An 18,920-nucleotide genomic window follows, 5' to 3' on the forward strand; every position below is an offset into this window, starting at 1 on the left:
ATTATTATTATTATTTGCAGATTCTCTGGAGTGATTAGGCTCATTACCAAAGGTTTCCCAAAACCATTTATCATACCTCTCATACTACACTTCGGATTTATTCAAATTAAAAAAAAAAAAAACTTCTTCAATGCATTTCACTCACCTACTTGCCATTGTAAAGCTACTCTTTGTGATCTTTCTCACCATACTCTTATAGAACTGTTAGAGATGACTTCACATTCTGAACCCTTTGTGGAAAACCTCCTCTTCCTTATTATTGTGGCCAGTAGGAGGAGAAATGACTGTGGAAGAATGATATTATGGGATAAAAATGGGAATAGAGTGACTGATGCAGAAGACATAGTGGAATTGTTCAACGAACACTTTATTGGAGTATTTCATCCTAGAGATGTCAGTTTTAATGCTAGAGGGATAGTGCTGGTTCGAGGTTTAGAGGTACAGGAGGAGAGTGTGTTTCAGATACTGAGTACTCTGGATGTCAGTAAAGCTGTGGGGCTGGATGGTATTTCACCACGAGTTTTGAGAGAATGTACTAGGGAACAGTGCTTTTGACCTGGCTTTTCAGTGAAAGTCTGGCTGCGTGAAAGGTGCCCATGGAATGGAAGGAAGATAAGATAGTGCCATTGCATAAGGACGGTAGCAGACTGGAAGTATCTAATTATAGGCCAGTTTGTGTGTCATCAGCAGTTAGTAAGATCTTGGAGAAAGTAGTGAAGGATTGTATGCAGCATTGGGCAGATGAGAGTAATGTTATCTGTGAGAGTCAATATGGATTTGTGAAGGGGGCGCTCTTGTTTTAGCAATATACTAGCCTTTTATGATAAAGTTACAAGAGCATTAGTTGAGGGAAAAGCATATACTGCCATTTTCTTAGACTTAGCGAACGCATTTGACAGGGTACCACATGATAAGCTGATATTTAAGTTGCAGCACATGGGTCTGGATGTCAGATTGGTGAACTGGATTCAGGATTGGCTGTCCGATAGGTATCAGAGAGATGTATATGGTAGGGTTTCAAGAAAGCAGAGGGTTACAAGTGGGGTCCCACAGGGCTCAGTACTGGGACCTATATTGTTTAACCTTTATATCAGTCACATTGTCAGTGGATTGCAAGGGGATATTCAGTTGTTTGCAGTTGAAGCGAAGCTGGGAAGGATTATTAGTAATAGTGCAGATGCGTGAGCCCTGCAAGAGGATTTGAATAAGCCAGATAGATGGGCAAATGAATGGGGGTTTCAGTTTAATGCAGCAAAATGTAAGGTCTTGAGGTTTGGGAAACATCGATGTGACGTTGCATACTCTATGAGTGGAAATATACTTTAGGAAGTAGGGAGACGAGATCTGGGATTGATGATTGATATAAACTTGAAATTTAGGGGACATATTGCAAAGGTGGTGAAGGTAACACAGAGGATTGCTGCAATAATGAGAAGGATGATGACCTGCAGAGATAAAACAGTTATCATTCTGTTGTATAAGACCCTGATCAGACCACACTTGGACTATTGTTCTCAGATTTGGTCCCCAGGATTTGAAGGGGATAAATTAACTGTGGAACGAGTACAAAGGCGGATAATAAAGATGGTTTCAGGACTGTGCAATGATAGTTATAAGGATCGGCTGAGGGAATGTGGACTGCAGAGTTTGGTGGATAGAAGGAGAGGTTATATGATTGAGACTTTTAAACTGTTGAGAGGTGGTTACAGGGTTGACACTGGGGAGTTCTTTTGCTTGGTTGAACAGCAGGAAGGAGTGATGACAAGAGGCCGTTCCTGGAAGTTACGAAAGGAAACTGTGAGCAAGAGGATGAGGGGTGGTTTCTTTGCATGGAGGGTGGTTGAACCATGGAATGCATTGCCTGATAGAGTGGTGAAAGCGAGAACGGTCAATGAGTTTAAGAAGTGGTATGATAGACTTTGTGTTTCTTAGGGGGGACCTCCCCTTGATGAGTCTTTTGACTCCATGGAGGCCTGAATAATAATAATATAATAATAATAATTATTATTATTATGAGACAAGCATCTCTTTGGAGTCCATAAACTCATTGCAGGAGGACCACTAAACATTTCATTAACCATCATTCACACAATACTGTCATATTTTGGTTTGGTTTGAAATCATTCACAAACGCTGCACTCACAACACTGATGAAATGATCACCCAGGTCTCTCAGTGTTGGGTGATCTGAATGATTACATGAGTTTTTGGAGAGCTAATCCCACACTTAAATGGGGAAAATGGGTTAATCGTTTGATTCCAGGGTAGCAGCGTTTTTTGCCCCCTTAAGGTTTTTGCCTTAGGGAGCTTTTGAGCATCCAGGGATTTGGATCCATTGGGGTTGCCTGCATTAGGGTTTCCTTGGCTGATGTTTTTTCTGGAAAATATGAGTGGTTCTTCTTGGTGGTAGGGGAGCCTGTCACTGAGCAGAGCCATTGCTGAGTTAAATGATCATTCAAGTCGCATTGTTGGGTGATCTGAGTGATCGCATGAGTTTTTGGAGTCGTAACCCCACACAAAACAGGGAAACCGGTCTGGGTAGTGACCCTTCCCATAATGCATAGCATTATGCGTGTCCACAAGGAGATGTGCTTTACATTATGGGATACTAAGGCAAGTAATGTGAAGTCATACCACCTTTACCACCAGTTGCCCCAGTCCTAAAAATCTTTCAGGCTCAAACTTTGTTTGCTTACACTTGGATAAAGGATTAACCTCCCTACCGGCTGAGGTCGATGAAATATCCACCCCACCATAGCATTCTGCATGGATCAAAACTCGATCGACATTGTCCCATTCATCATGCCATTACCTCCCTCCGCCGTTAATCCCTTTACAGCTATTTTAGAGCCATTCGTGGATTAACTGTTAGTGTCTGACTAACAGTTTGTGTCACCTGTCTTTACACACACTGTTTTACTTGGAATTTTCTTTATTGTCCTAAAATATTTGACTTTTTTGCCTCTAAAATGATTTATTGTGTTTCTTCGCAAAATTTGAAACGAATTTCATATGTGCGAAAATAATCAATCCTGAAATGACCACCGATCATCCTTTGCAATGAATCTATTTAGTAGAAGCAAATTCTGCTGTATTTTAAAGTTATTCTTCAAATCACTGCAACAGAACAGTTGACCTGGTTGTTCCAATATAGAAACAACTTTTTTCGCGAATTTTCAGATGTTTGCATTGAACATATTATGTCACGTATTTATATTTTTAAATAATATTTATTGAAATAAATATGACCTTTTGCTTTCTTTCCTAGCAAATTACCGTTATATGGATTATCACATTTCAGTTCTAGAAACGATTTTTTTTTGTTTTATGAACAACAAACGATGTTATATTGCATAACTCGGTTTCCGATTGTGAATCTTTTTAGTATCGAGAATTTATATCCAATGATGTTTTAGCAGGGATTTTTAGCCTTTTTTTTGTAGGATGCATATTACTATAATATCCAATGCGTAACCACCGTAGATATGTTGAAAATATAATATGAAGGATATCATATACAGAATAATTCAACATTTATGCTCATTTTGAAGATTTGCTAATGCTTACCCCCCCCCCCTCCCCATCCTTATCCTCTCCTGGAATTCAATTACATAACCACTCTAAATTTCTACAGGTTAGAAAACGTTTCTAGACAGTATTCAAAATCGATTACTTCATTTTACCATTTCGACAAAAGAAATAAGGCAATAAGATTGTTGTACCCTGAAACTTCTAATTCTGCACTATTTCTTTGCAATCTAAAACCAGCTGTTCTACTGTCTGCTGAAATGATTTGAAATTTTAGAAATACTATGCTATATTTTCACCACATAAAATTGTTTATATGCATACCACACAACAGAAAGTTCAGTAGTATTATTTTAGTTTCTTTTTCTTAAAATAATCTAAATATTTTTACTTATGCTTCTGGGTGCTATTTCTGAAGTAATCTACGTCTTAGAAATACTTGTAGTAATCCTCTTAGCTGGTGGGAAAGGTAAAGGCTTAGATTACTCTCAGTGCTATTGAGGAAGAAAATTGAGAACGCTTAGCTAGAAGGGACACTAAAGTGCCTCAAGCTATAAGGCGAGATATATCAAGAATGTCCTGTTTCGTTTTCAATTGTTGATTAGTAGACATATAACATAGAAGAAAATACAGATATTTCTTTTACAGGCTGATACAGTATTTATGCTGAAATAAGTTCTTAATTTATAACTATTAGTTTCATTTTTATTATCGAAAAATTATAAATTATTTCATATAATTATCTTGAAAAAGAGGACTTGAATTATTTTAAAAGAAAAGGAGCATATACTTCACATAATCTTATTTTTGGGGGAGGGCAGGAAGGTTATATTGAAGACTTATTCAATTTGCATATATTTCAGAGAATTTATTTTATAAATTGTTCGCAAGACAACTGTTTTGAACGTAAATCACTTGGGGAACATGCCCATTCATTTTAGTGTAAATAGTAGCAAAGATTTAGCTACTTCAATAATGTCACCTATCTAAACTAGAAGAAAATATCGTTATATCTGCTGATGTTAGAACTCTTACATAAATAATTTTTCTGGCATGAATTCTCTATCAGCTATAATGTAACCAATCTACAGATTTCCGCCCTCTTGTATTCTACCATCTTATGCGCAGTGATTTCTTCTTTGTACTACAAGAAAAAATCTAGCACAAGAAAAATATGGAGTATTTTCTTTTTCATTGGGTGAATTTACAATGTTCTCACTTTGTGTTTTGAAAAGAAAGTACAAATGATTTTTTTTTCTTACTATTTTTATTATTATTATTATTATTATTATTATTCAGGCCTCCAAGGAGTCAAAAGACTCATCGAGGGAGGTCCTTCCTAAGACATAAAGTCTGTCAAGACTCATCGAGGGGAGGTCCCCCCTGAGAAACACAAAGTTTATCATACCACTCTTTAAAGTCACTGACCGTTCTCGCTCCCACCACTCCATCAGGCAATGCATTCCACGGCTCAACCACCCTCCACACAAAGAAACCACTCCTTACCCTCTTGCTCACAGTTTCCTTTCGTAACTTCCAGGGATGGCCTCTTGTCATCACTCCTTCCCGCTGATCACCCAAGCGAAAGAACTCCCCAGTCTCAACCCTGTAACCACCTCTCAACAGTTTAAAAGTTTCAATCATATAACCTCTCCTTCTTCTATCCACCAAACTCTGCAGTCCACATTCTCTCAGCCGATCCTCATAACTATCCTTGTACAGTCCTGAAACCATCTTTGTCATCCGTCTTTGTATCCTTTCCACAGTTAATTTATCGCCTTCAAATCCTGGGGACCAAATCTGAGAACAATAGTCCAAGTGTGGTCTGATCAGAGACTTATACAACGGAATGATAACCCTCTTATCTCTGCAGGTCAGTGTCCTTCTCATAATAGCAGCAATCCTCTGTGTTACCTTCACCACCTTTGCAATATGTCCCCTAAACTTCAGGTTTCTATCAATCATCAACCCCAGATCTCTTGTCTCCCCTACTTCCTCCAGTATAACTCCTCCCATAGAGTATGCAGCATCCCATCGATGTTTCCCAAACCTCAAGACCTTACATTTTGCTGCATTAAACTCAGACCCCCATTCATTTGCCCATCTATCTAGTTTATTTAAATCCTCTTGCAGGGCTACCACATCTGCGCTATTACTAATAATCCTTCCCAGCTTCGCATCATCCGCAAACAACTGAATATCCCCCTGCAATCCACTGGCTATGTCATTGATATAAAGATTAAACAATATAGGTCCTAGTACTGAGCCCTGTGGGACCCCACTTGTAACCCTCTGCCTCCTGGAAACTGCTCCACCATACACAACTCTCTGATACCTATCAGACAGCCAATCCTGAATCCAGTTGACCAATCTGACATCCAGACCCATGTGCTGCAACTTAAATATCAGCTTATCATGTGGCACCCTGTCAAATGCCTTCGCCAAGTCTAAGAAAATTGCAGTATATGCCTTTCCCTTTTGCCATTAGAACATCTGATACAGTTACAAGAGTGGCATTTTACCATTTTCATCCCAACACGAGAAAAAGAAATATGACAATAATATTGTTGATTCTGTCGAACATTTATAGTGGAAATTTTTAATACAAAACTTTGTAATTTAAATATATACATATATAAGCAAAAGTATTGCTTATTATAAAATTGGAGCATAATATCTGAACCAGCAGAAAATATATACATATCAATTTAAATCATAACCGTTAATTTTATTTTGTAATGACCAATTATACAGGGAAACCAAGAAGGTGAAAGTGAAAAGAACAGTAGAATACAATGTAAAGAAAAAAAATTAGTGATATGTTTAAAGAATTTCATTATTCTTTATAAAGCAAAGTCGCTCAAGGAAATGTCCTTCAGGAAATCTGGGAAGTATACTTCGAATCATGATTTTGAACAAAAATATAATATAATATCAAACGTCGGCAGCTGGTTTTGTTAAATAATATTTCAAATAATTATTGTGAATTAATTTCTTCGAGAACAAAGAAAATGGTTTGTGGATAAGCAATTAGAAAAAAATTAGCAAAAAAATTAAAAACTAAATTGGTTCTGGAATGTAACGCAATATTTAAGTGAAGAAATTAGGCAAGGATCTTTATTTTGTCCAGGCATTAAAATTGTATTTTACAATAAAAAGAGAAAATAAAAATAATTTCTATATTTTTAGTTTATCCAATATAATTAAAATTCAGTTACCCAGCATAGAACAAGGAAGTGCATTTCTTGTTATAGGTAACTGAGACACAGCTATGAGACTGAGATAATCTGATTAAGTGCTCTCTTCAGCGTGAGGGATTATCACACCTTCTAATGGACATGCTGGCCGAAATGCACTTCTTATCCATGTTCTTTCAACAGGTGTATTGAATCGTATCCAGATTTATCTGGACGTCTATAGACGTCCTAGCTGGTAGGGAGGTTAAACCAAGTGTATAATTTCTTGTTGTCTTTAATTTATGATTGATCCCCTACTTCTCTATTCACTTCATTTGGGGAGAAGAAAACTAGAGGTCATCCCTAGAAAACACCCTCCTTTTCACCTTTTCCTCATCCCTAATAAACCATGTGACCAGATCTGTGAACAATTAGTCCAAATGGAACCTATATTAGAGTTTATTAAAAAGGTGTAACATTACTCCTGGTGTTAGCTACTTTTATGATGTGCCCTCTGAACTTTAATTCACAGTCCACCAGCACTCCAAATCTCCATCCTCATTAATTTCTTTTGGCTCAGTTCCATTAGCAGAATACCCAAATGGTAATCTTTGGGCATGGTCAGCATAGGGGTGGGATAAAGATGATTTGATAAAGATTTTCATATAGATTTGATAAAGATGATTTGCCATGGACGGGTGTGGAGAAATTACAGTTGACAGTTGGCATAGATAAGGTTGATTTTAGACGTAAAAGTAAATTGTTGTGTTTCTTTATGAGTACACGTGCATCACAAATAAGGGAAATGAAATTGTTTTGATGATTAAGATTATTCGCCCAAAAATTGTTGTAATGAATGAAATATGACTAAATAAAGAAGATATCCTGATGAGAATAGAAATGGTAGATATGATATTTCATGAGGAAAACAAGAATGGAAGGGAGTGCTTTTGATGGTAGCGGAGGAACTCTGTTTACTTCAGGTGGAGGAGATAAAAGGGGAAAATAGTTAGGGTTGCCAAATGAAAATTACTAAAAACAGCTAAATCTTAAAAATAAAAATTGGAAGCTAAAATTTTAAAAGTAGTAGCTGATATTTTTAAGTTAGTTACTGTATTCAAGTTGAAGTGATACTTGCATATACAGGGTGTTCGGGATAAATTTGACAGTTTCGTAAGGAAAAAGAAAATCTTCTTTGTATCTATTAAATTTAATGAATTGACAAAAAAACATTACAGGCAGAGTTAATTACAATACTATCAACAAGATTTACTCAAAATAACCACCATTAGCATCGATCACAGCTTCAATTCTGCTTCGGAACCTCGAACAAGCTGATGCTACAGTCTCCCTGGGAAGGGCCGCAAAAACTGTTTTAATTTTATCCATTAACTGGGCTTTTGTATTACTGGAAGTGCGATTGGTGTCTTTTTCAACTGCGCCCCATACAAAATAATCCATGGGGTTAAGGTCTGGGGAGTTTGGAGGCCAAACATTTGGACTGGTGAAGTCATAGAAATTTTCAGACAACCATTTTTGACTTTTCCCAGAGGTGTGGCAAGGGGCCGAATCCTGCTGCCATACATACGGCCTACCATTGGCTACCCTTGTTATCCAGGGCTTGACTACAGTTAGCAACTCCACGAACAAAGCCCGAATTCCAATGCCAGGGTTCTTCAACACCTGTTCCTGCAGATTTGCGAGGAATTCTGCTGTACGAACGCAATCAGATCGTCTGCTAGGGATCTTTCTTCTTGCTACATCCTCGTAGTCACCATTGCAAGTCTCTAGTTCATGCTTGATTGTTTTTACTGTATTCAGGGAGCATTGGGCAGCAGTCGTAATATCCTTATTTTGATGGCGGGCACGAATCATCATGATACAAGTTATTCTCTTCCATGATTCAGGTGGGTTCCAGCTATCCATCCTTTCTGACATCTTGTATATGAATGAAGAAGGGTCCAAACTTTTAAATGAAGAGAAGTGTGTGTTAATACATGTAACTTATGGAAAAATATAATTAATTATAAATATGTCAAATTTATCCCGAACACCCTGTAAGTGGCTATATACATCTTTCATGTGGTCTTCTGCGCTTAATTCACCCACGTTTTCACTTAGATTTTCATTTTATTATATGTGGCCATCGTTCCAATATTACTCCATGTAGATGCTGGTAAACAATAGTCTGTACAGCACTTGTTGTTATGCCTGAGGCCATACTTGACTGACAAAATAGATGTCAGCATTGGCAATTCCATCTTGTTTCTTAATTTAGTTTTAACTACCTTCATGGAACTAAAAATTCATTCAATTTCTGCATTAGAATTTGGCAGTGTTAATAAATTTATTGCATGCTGAGCAATTTCTTTAAATGGATTCATTCCAGATGCAACTGTATATTCTCGTACTTCAGTTCAGAATAGCTCAGTGCGTTCTGTATTTGTCCATTTATTTAAGTGGATAGTATTGTACTGGTATTCAGCAGCAGCAACATCTTTTTCTGTTTTCACAATTATTTCTGAGATGGGAGTGGCAGGTTCTTTTATATATTTTAGGATATTGTCAACAGAAAAGGAAGACATCATTCTTAAAATATTCAAGTTTTCAGCAGCCTTTGCTTAAGCTGTTTGAAGAGACCAAGAAGAAACTGTCTTGCTCTACTTCTAAGATTTTGCTCATCATTTTGCATTATTTTCTTTTGTATCATCAACTCTGATGAAATTTTTCTTTCAAATCTGTAACCAAGATTTGGACTGGGATCCCAATAGTCATCAATCTCTGACTCTAGAGCGTCGACTGTGGATGTTGGTAGCGCTAACATATTAGCAATAGAGCGAATCAAACGAGAAAGGTCTTCAAATAATCTCCTCTTATCTGCACTGTTATATGCGAAAATTTTGTTAACTTGCTGTACTTGAACTAGAACAGAATGCAAAAATAAGATACAACAGATTCCTTTCATCTTTGTGCATCTTCCACAAAATTTGAGCTTTGTAACATTTCTCAGTCACACTCCCGACTTCGAAGTGAGTTTTTAATTCATAAAACTGGCTGAGAATTCTGTCTACTGCAGGTTCAATGGAGAGCCACCTTGTTTCACAATTGCTTACAATTTTCAGAGGAGCATCATTTTTGTTGGTAGTTTGATACAGCTCCTTGTATGCTGCTTGTCTTGAAGAAGAATGTGAAAACCGCTTATACGTTTCGGCAACTAAAAATTCTAATTTTCCTGGGAGAGATTCTGCACAAGTGTGAGTCATTGCCAGTTGTAATGAATGCCATACACATCTAATTAAAATTAAGCAGGGAATATATGCCTTCAGTTATTCATGAACACAATTATTGATACCAACCATAACACTGGCATTGTCTGTACCGATTGCAATGAAATTTTTAATGTCCAGTTTCTTGGTCAAGAGCTCTTTTTTCAGTGCAGCCACAATACCACTAGCATCACACTTTTCTAGAACCACCATGCTCAGAAATGTATGCATAATTTTGTTGAATTTCCTGCCATAATAAATGATGGCCATTCCTAAAATCTTATTCACTGTGATATCATTCAATTCGTCTATTAGCAAGCTGAAATTTTCATCTCCAATGTCCGCAATTAGATCTTCTTCAGAATGCTCAGTTAGAATATTCTTTACAATTGCAGAGCACTTATTTTGGTGCATTTTTACCTTTGGCATAATTTGACTGTCTGGGATGATATTTTTGCAAAGATCTACTAGATGATCGCAACTGTTGAATGATGAGTGACAACAAAGAAATAATGCTAACCTACCTTCAAAGTTCGTGATCTCATCAGACTTTTCACAAGCATATTTGTAATAGGAACAGCCTTATATGGAACTGCAGCAAGATGTTTCTTAGTTTTGCTATGCTTTGCAAGCTGACATTATTTAGCAGTTATATCACATCTGCAAAACTTACAGTGGCTTTTTGTAGTGTCACTAGGAACTTCACACAACCATTTACTAAATATTCCCATTTGGAACTACTCCTTCCTAAATTTTTGCTTGTAAGCTTTATTTTTCTTTTTGCTCATTTTTGAAGAAGGGTATACAACTCTTTACTGCAACGAATTACGATCAGTCTTTGAAAACTTCCCACTCGCTATCATAACTACCAACCAGAACACTGTGCAAAGACTAATTTGTAGCGATGCTATCAACTTTAAAACGACAAAATGGCAGACTGTTGGGCCATGTGACTGACTGACGTCATCATACATTTGAATCGTGTACGATGCTTCTACAAACGTACAATACAATTCCTTATCAAATGCGAACATTTGGAAAACTTTTAAAACAATTTCTTTAACAGTTAGTTATAAAAACAACTAAAAAGAGCTGAAACTAGCTCCAAATCTAGCTAGGTGCTAGATTACAATTTTTGGAGCTTGGGAAGAAAAAAGAGAGCTAGATTTAGCTCCAAAAGAGCTAAATTGGCAACACTAAAAATAGTGGCAGTGTTTCTTCATCACTATCCCACATTCCCTAGTCTACAGCTAGGGAATGTGGAGTAATGATGGAGAAATGTGTAAGCGATTTGGATTAGTGAACAAGGGATGGATGATCATTCTGGATAACTTCATTATTATTATTATTATCATCATCATGAACATCATACTCATGAGACCTACCATGGAGTCAAAGATTCATTATGGGAGGTCCCCCTGTCACACACACACACACACACACACACACACACACACACACACACACACACACACACACACACACACACAGTTCATCACACCATGACTCAAATGCACTCACATTCTCTAAACTCCAAAACTCCAATCATCCATCACTCCTGATGTAAAAATCCTGCTCCCACTCCACCCACACACGCAACTTTTAGGGATGATCTCTTGCTTACTCATTGTCCACAATTCCATGAAAAATTCCTTCCACAACAATCCCATAAAAAAAAACTATGAACCCACATGTCTCTATCATAACTCCCCAGCATCTGGGATTAAGGAAAGTGGATTTCTTGAGTTCATGAGAGAGAGAACAAAAGAGATAACTTGTTTAAGCAGGATGTAAAGTATTGCACATGAGGATCAGGAGATCTGATCATTTCTTCAATGGATGCAATTGTGAATGGAGCATCAGATTTCCCTCCATTTGGTAAGAGTAAACATCAGGTAATCAACTGGGTGGTTGGTGACCAGCCATTCAAAGACTTCTGTCAGGAATGGATTTTTCATCCTACAAGGTTGGTGATAATGCAAAGCTTAGTAGATAGCTTGGAGAAATAAAGAATGAATTGCACTAGATCACTACTGATGTATTGATCTAGTACAAATGCCTTAGTAATTTATGCTATCTGTTCATCCCACTTCTCACTCTAAGAGAAAAAGCATTAATGTGGAGTTGGTTCACCAAAGCATTCCCGAAAGTAGGTGAATAGTAGAGTTATATATTTCAGTTAATTGTATTAGTATATTATTATATTATATGTAAGTAAATAAATTTTTATATGTGACATATTGTTATTTCATATGCAAAAATGTATATAGTATATTGTTGTTGTCTCAGGTAATATCCAACCCATTCACTGACAATTCTCCATGTAAAAAATCCACTTCCTCCCTCCCTCCCCTCTTCACCACACTTTTACATAACTTCCAGGGATAACCTCTGGTTCTTCCCCTCTCACCTTCTACTCTTTCTATAATCCCCTCTGGATTCATGTGATAAAATCCTCTCACTAACTTAAATGTCGCTATCATATCACTCTTTTCCTTCGATCCACCAAACTCAGCAATCCACATTTTTTTCAAACTCTCTTCATAGCCAGAAGTCCAAAGTCCTGATATTGTCTTAGTCACTTGTCTCTGGACAAGTGACTAAGGTCTCCACATCACATCATATCACATTGAAAACCAGGTGACCAGATCTGAGCACAATAGTCCAAGTGTGGTCTGATCAATGCATTACACAGTGGCACAACCACTTCCTTATCCATACATGTTAGAGTACATCTTATCATAGAAGCACTATGATGTGCAGCCTTTGCAACATTAGCAACATGCCAACCAACTGTCAACCATCACTCCCAAATCTATAATCTCATCCACTTCCTGTAGTATGGCACCATCAATATAGTATACAACTTATATTTCTATGCTCCAAAATTCAACACCTTGCCCCTCTCGATATTAAAACTATAACCCCACTCCTTTGTCCAAGTAAAAAGTAGGGACATATTCACATTCAGGAAGATTTGAAAATCTTCCTGAAGTGAATTAATATCATGTGGACTCCAGTCAGTCCACATGATATATCATTTACAAACAAGTTAAACAGCAGGGTACCCAGGAACAAAATTGGGGCATGCCACTGGTTACCCTCCTTTTTTTGAGCCACTGCTCCATCATATGCAACTTGCCGGTATCATTCAGAGCCAATCTCCGATCTATCTAACCAGTATACTATCGATTGTCATCCTCTGTAGCTTGTATACTAACTTATCATGTGGTAATCTATCAGACATTTTGCAAAGTCCAAGAATATTACTATATATGATTCTTCCTTGTCTAACACATCTGTTAACTCATCCTAAACTGCAAGTAAATTGCTAAAATAGGAGCTATCCTTTACAAATGCATTCTGACCATCATAAAGAATGCTGTGTCCATCAACCCAGTCTTGTATTCTATTTCTAACCAATCTCTCCAACACCTTCACTAGAACCGCAGTTATATAGACTGGTTTATAATTGGAGACTTCTATCCTAGAACCAATGCCTGTGGAATGGTACTATTTTGCCTTCTTTTCACTCCATAGCAACCCTGCTCTATTTACTTGCTTGACCTTCAGTATGAAGTTATACATTGCTTTTTAAGAGATACTGCCTTGTAAGTATCCAGGCATCATCAACATCTTTTTCACTCAGCAAATCTACCCAAACATACTGATGGTGACTGACTACAGAGCTTTCTCTAATCATCTGCTTTATACTTCCACGTATATCCCTTTTTGGCAGTAACCTTTTTTTTTGTTTCATAACTTCCTAAAAAAAAGCACTTCATGATCACTCTCACCAATCAGCGGCAGTGTCATCACCTCATTAACAACAATATCTTGTGAAGTTATCACCAAATCCAAAACATTAAAGTCTCCAGTTGCTTCAGTCACATGCTTCTTGAGGTACTTACCTCTCAGAAATTCCCCAAACTCTCCTTGTTCCCATACACTGTCTTCTCCTGCCATTCTATATTCCTGTAATTAAAATTTCCCATCATGTTCAGCTTCTTTTTACATGATGAACTAATTTTCCTAAACATTTCACAATCATTATTCTCTGCATTCCCTGTCTTATAACAGCATCCTGTCAAATAAACTAACCTGTTTATTTCAACTTCATACCACACAGGTTTAAAAGCTGTGCATGCACTGTCAGCTTATACACTTTGTAGTTACAATTCCTCTGCAATCATTAACAGCACTCAATCTCCTCCTTTCACATTTCTATCCTTCTGGAAAATTATATATCATTCTATTTCTAATTCTGACATCACATCCTCCTCAGACAGCCAAGTTTCACTTATTCCAATTATTTTTGGGCATACTGACTCAATTAATGCAACAAATTCAGCTCTCTCATTTTGAATACTCCTACATTTCTGTACAAACATCACCTCATTAACAACAATATGTGTTTTAGGCCATTCTGTCAGTACACCAACATTTTCTATTCTAGCTGTTATACTACACCTCTCTAGGTTTACAGACTTCACTGGAACCACACTCAAAAGCTTTAGAGGAATATCTGTAGAAATTGCAAAGAAGAGTTACAGAGGTGATATTAGGATTTTGGAATGTTTGATTATAAGTTTAAATTGAGAGTATCTGGACTGCAAACACTGATAGACAGAAGAAAGAGTGGTGATAGAAGTCTGTAAACTTCTGTGAGGATGGTTTAGTATATTGCTTGATTAAATTTAACATTCTCGTAGACAGACTTATATGTTGGTTATGCATTATTAAGACACTTAAGGAAATGAACAACGTAGTTAAGGATATAAATTAAATTATACTTTAATAAATATTTTCCAATATTTCGGCAACGTCACGTTGCCATCTTCTAAAGGAACTTACAAAAAAAGGCACGTGCACGTAGGCACTACAAACACGGTAACTGGGAATGAAGAGATGAAGCTATTGTTCTCCTAAAAGTCCTGATGGTGCCCTCTAGCGGGCTAAGTAGGTGTTCTTGGCTGTTGGGCTGAAGGTCTGCTGATGTAAGCCTCCCAAATTTGGGGCAGTTGCATACAACCAAATTTGTTGAGGTTTGGAGAATTTCTTAGGGCTGAGGCTGATTCCATAAATAGTCTTTCGAATTTCTATTTGCTACGGTGTATTACTGTAGCTTTCTTCCACCGTATTCTGTGGCGTGTATCCAGAGCATGGTCTGCAAGACCAGAATGGCTGTATTTGTGAAAGTACAGTCATTCTGGTGTTTGTAGTGCCTATGTGCACGTGCCTTTTTTTGTAAGTTCCTTTAGAAGATGGCAACGTGACGTTGCCGAAATATCGGAAAATATTTATTAAAGTATAATTTAATTTATATCCTTAACTACGTTGTTCATTTCCTTAGGTGTTTTAATAATAAATTTAACATTATTTGGAAGGTGGAGAGATGCCAACAAGGAAGCATCTGTGGAAGTGAAGTTTGTGTGTAGTTAAGAAAGTAGTGAGAGCTAGATTTTTCTCTCACAGAATTGTGATGGAGTGAAACAGTTTGCTGTTGTAGTAGTGAGTGCTTTTAGTCTGAACGAGTTTAAGAGAGGTTATAACAGCTAGTGTTGGGTCTTGCCTTGACTGCCTGGAGGTCTGATAATAATAATAATAAATATTACCAGATCCTGCACTCTCAAACTTTTGATTTCCTCCATGACATGCTTTTTCAGGTAAGTATCTCTGATACTGCATGAATTCTACTTCTATCTTGACATCTGCTCTTTTCGTCCTCCAGTATATAACTTGATAGTTTGAAGTCCCACATAATAATTGCTCAGATTACACTCATTGGGCTCATCTGCAATGCATGGCATCTGCATCTCTTTTTTTTTTTTGGTGATCCTCCTGGTCTGTTGCTTCAACCAGCATATATTATGTTCTATTGATCTTGCGTAACAAATGATCCAGCTCCCTCAGACTTAAAATCTTCTACTTGTATTTTTGTTAGTTGAAGTTTTTCATCTATCATCAGTAATATCTCTCTTACTCTCTTATTCTCACTGAAAATATAATACACTTTACATTCTATCTCTGGACTATGATATTTGCTATCAAACATGACTCACTGATGCTGATATTTTCCAAGTTCAGCTGACCATTGCTAAAAACGTCTTTCCTTTATTTTTGATATGTCTGGCCTTGGCTATTTTTGATATGTCATGTACATACATTTCAAAATTCCCTTTGGCCCACATTTATCCTTGTATAATGTCATTACCAACCCATTCGGATTCAAAGCCTATGAAATGGCATTTGGCACTGCATAATCATTTTTGTACAACATACTCATTTGTTCTGCTGGTGGATGAACTCACACTTGACTGCATCCTCGCATAGTCTTCTAGTTTTCCTGATTTCTTCTTGTCTAGTATCTCACTGAGCAACACTCTCCAAACATCTAACTCCAGACATCTACAAGTAATTACCATGGCTATATATGCTTGTTGTGTTGGTTGGTATAAAGCTAGAACAACTAGGGATGAGACCATTATAATATTTGCCTGTAAATTGTATATATTTTTTCTGGCTGGTTTGCATATTTTATGAGATAAAATACCAAAGTTTTTGAAAAGAAAAAAAAAAAAAAAAACATTTTGGTATGAGAGCTGCTATTTCACTTTCAGTTGACAAGCCCTTATATAAGTACCTCTCTTCCCAGATGACAAGAACTATAGTTCTCCTAGGTTGGTCATGAGGTGAACTGATGTATTTACATAAAGGACACAGTCATGGCAGCAAACAGGAATAACAAATAGGTTTACTTTTATCAAATGATAGATGAATGCTATAAAATACTGATTCCAGAGGTTTTTTAGTGAAGTCCAGAACTGCAGCAGATTAATGTACTGGTTAATTCATTGCTAACCCATGCAGTTATAAGCAAATTATATGACAGTGATTTTTTCTGGATAATAGTAAAGGCTAATTTGATTAACCTGTTTACTATGGCATTCACCAACCTTCTAGATAGATGCTGAAATAATTGTTGTCTTCCTGTGACAAGACTGGCAAACTGTGCATATCACATGAAGCTGTTTTTCAGAATTTCACAGCTTAGTAAAAATTTTTAGTCCCTGTTGTGGGAAAGATTTCATGTTATCAATAGTGCATAATTAACTTATTAATAACCCAAAGCCAAATATTTCAAGATGTCTGGCCAGGTAGCCAGTATGAAAGATAATAGATGGGCAGCCCTTCCTATAGTTTAGATTCCCATAGAACTAGAGATCAAGAGGAAGACAGAGAATGAGGTGGAGAAAGGAAATTGTTTGGATAGTAGGGAAGGGAACAAGAGTCAAGATGATCCATGATAGAACTGTGTGCAGAAATTTGGGAGACTACCTCGTTCAGCAGTGGGATGAAGCAGGCTGATATCATCTATACTAGAGTATTGAATGCATACTAAATATGCTTATTTCTTCTCATATTCAAAATGCATACATCAAATGAATTTTTGCAGTGCATAATATCTGTTAATAAAACAGTATTTTATGATTATATTTCAGATTGCATTAAAGAATTGTAAATATAATGATTACATAATGATTAAATTGTAAAACATTGTATTGCATTATACTGATTTTGCTGTACTTATCTTTTTAATTTTATGCAACCATAAAATTATTAACAGGTAAAATGTATACAAGATGCTCTCAAAAGTAAGAAGGAGAAATTTCATTTTTTTGGTGAAGAACTTCACTTAAAATCCAGTGTTGGAATTTTTATTACTCTGAACTGCAACTCTGGGTGTACTATTGATATACCAGAAAATTTGAAATCACTCTTCAGGTAATATATAAATAATATAAATAAAAGTTTGACATGTTAAATATACTTTACCATATGAAAATATTGTTGGATTAAAGTATCCTAAAAAGTCTTCTCCCCCCCCCCCCCCACACACACACAGTATGAGGGTGGTCTGAAAAGTTCTCGGCCTCAACCGTAGATGGCAACACTATCAGTAAGATTTTTTTTTTCAAAGTTGGTGCATCTGTCATAAGCATCCATGTGAAATTGCAAGTCTTTCTAACAGTAGCTGTCTGAAGCAAAAGTGTTGTCTGTATCCCTTGAAATGGATAAAATTGAGTATCATGCAGTTATAAAATTCTTTTCAAAAGAAGGTTTAATATCAAAAGAAATTCATTCAAAGTTCATAAACATTTATGGGCACTCTTCTCCTTCATTTCTGACAATTAAGAAACAGGCTTCTGAGTTTAAACATGACCGTACCAGCCTTGAAGATGATCCACTTGAAGGACGTCCGAAAAGTGTAACAACAGCAGAAATCTTTGATCAAGTGCACAATATGGTATTCGATGATCGGCAAGTCAAAGTGCATGAAATTGCTGAGACTATAGGCATTTCAAAAGAACGTGTAGGATATATTTTGCATGAAGAACTGCAAATGAAAAAGCTTTGCACAAGATGAGTGCCATGCTTGCTCGCAGCTGATCAAAAACACACTCATATGAAAATCTCTAAACAGTGCTTGGAGTATGGAGTATTTTAATACGAATAAAACTGATTTTGTGTGTCAATTTATTACTATGGATGAGACTTGGATTTGCCATTACACACCAGAATCCAAACAGCAGTCAAACAGTGGACAGAAGCCGGTTGTTCAGTGCCAAAGAAGACAAAGTCAGTTCCATCAGCAGGAACTGTCATGGCATTGGTGTTTTGGGTTGCTAAAGGTATTTAGTTTATTAATTATCTTGAAAAGGATAAAACAATAACTGGGGAATATCATTCTTATCTTTTAACCAGACTGGACAAAAAAATTCATGAGAAAAGACCCAGTTTGCAGAAGAAGAAAATCATCTTTCATCAGGACAATGCACCTATTCACAAAAGTGTTTTGGCAATGGGAAAATTAAGGGAATCTGCACTATGAATTGTTGGAACATACACCTTCTTCCCCCAGATTTGGCTCCCTCTGACTTCTATCTCT

General features: G+C 36.7%; 1 protein-coding gene across 1 annotated transcript in view; it reads left to right on the forward strand.

Annotated features, from left to right (window-relative positions):
• Dhc93AB (Dynein heavy chain at 93AB) overlaps positions 1 to 18,920 on the forward strand; it is a 1,274,973-nt gene that overhangs the window by 596,875 nt on the left and 659,178 nt on the right. The window contains exon 28 of the mRNA XM_090403805.1: positions 17,598 to 17,755. Within this exon, the coding sequence (XP_090259931.1) occupies positions 17,598 to 17,755 (158 nt within the window). The remainder of the gene's footprint in view (positions 1 to 17,597; positions 17,756 to 18,920) is intronic.

Source organism: Typopeltis vanoorti, chromosome 1, assembly GCF_054136105.1.
Source record: "Typopeltis vanoorti isolate ZY-2024b chromosome 1, IOZ_Tvanoo_1.0, whole genome shotgun sequence".
Classification (NCBI taxonomy): Eukaryota; Metazoa; Arthropoda; class Arachnida; order Uropygi; family Thelyphonidae; genus Typopeltis; species Typopeltis vanoorti.